General features: G+C 53.9%; 1 protein-coding gene across 1 annotated transcript in view; it reads left to right on the top strand.

The window, feature by feature from the left end:
- LOC108798595 (cysteine-rich secretory protein LCCL domain-containing 2-like) overlaps nt 1-3,221 on the top strand; it is a 42,280-nt gene that overhangs the window by 17,668 nt on the left and 21,391 nt on the right. Inside the window, exon 5 of the mRNA XM_018570356.1 lies at nt 659-719. Coding sequence (XP_018425858.1) covers nt 659-719 — 61 coding nt within the window. The remainder of the gene's footprint in view (nt 1-658; nt 720-3,221) is intronic.

Raw genomic sequence — 3,221 nt, 5'->3', positions numbered from 1 at the left:
GGCCATTAATATAAAGTTTCACCCTGCCCCCATGGCCATCATTATGGAGTTGCTGCCCCAGGTTGGCCTCCCTCTGTGGCTAAAACACCCTCCACTCTTCTGGAAAGGCCTTCCATGAGATTTTGGAGTGTGTCTGTGGGGAATTTGTCCCATTAGTGAGGTCAGGTCCTGATGTTGGATGAGAAGACCTGACTCACAATCGGTGTCCCACTTCATCCCAAAGGTGGTCAGTAGGGTTGAGGTCGGGGTTCTGTGCAGGACACTCGAGTTCCTCCACCACACTGGTCACCCCATGTTTTTATGGAGCTGCCATTGTACACAGGGGTTGTCATGGTGGAACAGAAAAGGGTCTTCACCAGACTGGTCACCTCATGTCTGTATGGAGCTGGTGTTGGATCTGCTAATGGCAGCATTGGTTAGAACCAAAGTTTCGAGTTCTTACTGCTGCCTGTGTCTACGTTGGGGGTGACTCATTGGCTATGGGGCCTCATTGTATATAGTTGCCTCCAATGGTTCTGTACTCTGATGATATCACACACTATTGTTTTGTTTAGGTTTCAGTTGTATCAAGTTCTCCAGTTTTTGGTCTCTATGGATTGGTACATGCCGCTGTCTTCTTCATTCTCCCGCGTTCACCTTGTTTTTTCTCCTCCCCCAGCTCAAGTCATCAAGTGTGAGACGAAGATGAGGGACAAATGCAAAGCATCCACCTGCAACAGGTACCGGCCATCATTTCACAAAGCATGCGCTCATTGTTGAACTTGTTTAGAGATGTTCAGAACGAGGAAGAGCAGATTCGTGTCGCTCAGGTACTGGTGTTCCGAAGTCATGAGGTTGCTGGCAGTGAGTCAGAGTAGACCTTTCTCCACCCCTTCTCCCACGGAGTAACCCTTGAAATGGTTTCTCAGATCTCAGGGAACCCCCGGCTACAAATCATTATATCTACAGCTCAGTGTACAATGGGGGTGTATGAGAGAAGGGCCCCCTTACACTCGTGGTTAATGGTAAACAAGCTGTGTTACACTGGTGGTCAGATGTGGTGGTCAATGTGGTGCCCCCAGTGGGATGAATGCTCTCATGATCATTGGTATCATTGGCACCTTACCTGAGTAATGAGAAGTTCTACCGGACTGGTCCCATGTGGTTGGCTCTGCAGAGTGGTGTTGGTGGTGTAATTATGCGGACGCCATCAGGAGGGAGGTCAAGTCCTCAATGCTTAAGGAACCCCTAGCAAACTCTAGAGCCTTGGTTGTCAACTGGTGGGTCGTGACCCAAAAGTGGGTCGGGACCCCGTGTTCAGCGGGTCGTCGCATGCCTTCCACTTTTGTAGGCGAGAGTCTCTTAGCCGCCTCCTAGAGCAGCGCTGTCAGTTCTCACGCAGAGCAGCCCTTTAGAATATACTGCCCGGCGCCGAGTGTCAGCTTGAGGTGGGCTGGAGCTAGGGCCACGGGGGAGCTCCATCCATACGTGCATTGCTTACAGCTCCCTCACCTGCCCTGTAGAGGTGCCTGGACCGGAGTGACATCACATTCTGGCTCCCGACACCTCTACAGGGCGCACATGGGAGTTGCACAAGCAATGCACGTATGGATGGAGCTCCGTCACAGCACAGCGGCCCAGCAGTGGTCCTCCGGCTGAGGATCCACTCCAGTTCTCGTAACGGCACCCCAAACACACCTCCCGCCCACAGTTCATTCGCTCGCACCGGAACGCACGGTACCGCAATGCCGTGCGTTCTATTGCAGTGCGACTTGGGCCACCATTTGATGCCCAAGGACAAATGTGGGCCCTGAGGTTACACAGGTTGAGAACCGCCGCTCTAGAGGAACCTTGGTTGATAAAGGCCACATTAAGGCCGTGACACACTGCACGCGAAGCCGTGCAGAGCGAAGCAAAGCTCTCCGGCACGGAGCTTTGCGTGCAGTGTGTGAGCTGAGTGCCGTCAGATGATTGACAGCACCTTCAGCCAATCGGCTCGTCCGTAACAACCTGCCAGCTGTCGCATCGCGACGCGCTGGTTTATACGCGCGAGCCGATTGGCTGAAGTTGAAATTGTTCATCTCGGCACGCTCAGCTCCGCGAGCTCTCGCAAGCTGAGGTGCCGAGCAGAAAATTACATGACGCACTGCTCGCAAAAGGCAGCGCGCCACCGCTCCGCGCTGCTTCGCGTGCAGTGTGTCACGGCCTTTAGACAGTCGCATGGCTTGGTGCACTGGACGGCGAACAGAAGTCCTGAGCGATGGGCTGTGTCCGCTGTTCACATTTTAAGCTTTCCTTTTCAATTTTGACTGGAGGTCTTTGATTCATCTGAAACAGAACGTAAAGGAATGCTACAATGGCCTCTCAGCCAATGTTGTCGTATGTCATTTTAGCATGCCGTCAGCCCCATTTAGCACTAAGGTCCCGTTCACACCAGTTGCAGTGCGTTCCGGCCCGATTCTGGCCAGAACACCTCCTCGCATTGCGGCCGGCTCACTTTTTAGTGGGGCAGGAGGGGGGCGTGGCGGGCCATTGAAGTGAGCGGCACCGTAGTCGCGCCCTCCGGACGCAATGCGATCGCCCGCACGGGATCGCAAGGCACATCGTGTCTGTGGTCCGGTGCGAGCAAAATAGTGCTTGTAGCATTTTGATCGGACCGCAGGCATAGTGTGCGGGCGATCGCATTGCGGCCGGAGGGCGTGACTACGGTGCCGTTCACTTCAATGGCCCGCCACGCCCCCCCTCCTGCCCCACTAAAAAGTGAGCCGGCCGCAATGCGAGGAGGCGTTCTGGCCAGAATCGGGCCGGAACGCACTGCAACTGGTGTGAACGGGCCCTCATTGAGTGACATTGCAGCCCGGTTAGTTGGACGTGGCAACCTGTCGGCTATGACAACAGCAAAACGCATTCTCTTCCAGCCAGAGTAAAAACCAAAACCGTTTCGGCGGCCAATGATTTGAAGACAGAAGCAAACGTCTGGTCGTTATGTACATAGCCGTGTTTTCCTCCGTCGTATGTTTGAAGGACGGAGGGCCGCATGCGTTTAACATAAATATTGAGATGTTTTCGCGGGTTTCCTGAGAGCGCTGACTCAGGGAGGACAGAAATGCAATTTTTTTTTATACGCCGGGGCCGCAGCTTTCACCTCTCTTGTTGTTGTGAAAAGACTCCGAAGAGATTGTCGGCTTCACCATGGAGACCCGGCCAAGCAAAGCTCCAGAACAGAGAGCGTCGGTCATGGA

This window comes from Nanorana parkeri, unplaced genomic scaffold, assembly GCF_000935625.1.
Source record: "Nanorana parkeri isolate BGI_ZX_2015 unplaced genomic scaffold, ASM93562v1 scaffold1515, whole genome shotgun sequence".
NCBI lineage: Eukaryota > Metazoa > Chordata > Amphibia > Anura > Dicroglossidae > Nanorana > Nanorana parkeri.
The sequence above is the reverse complement of the archived record's forward strand: the minus strand, read 5'-3'. Positions and strand labels throughout refer to the sequence as shown.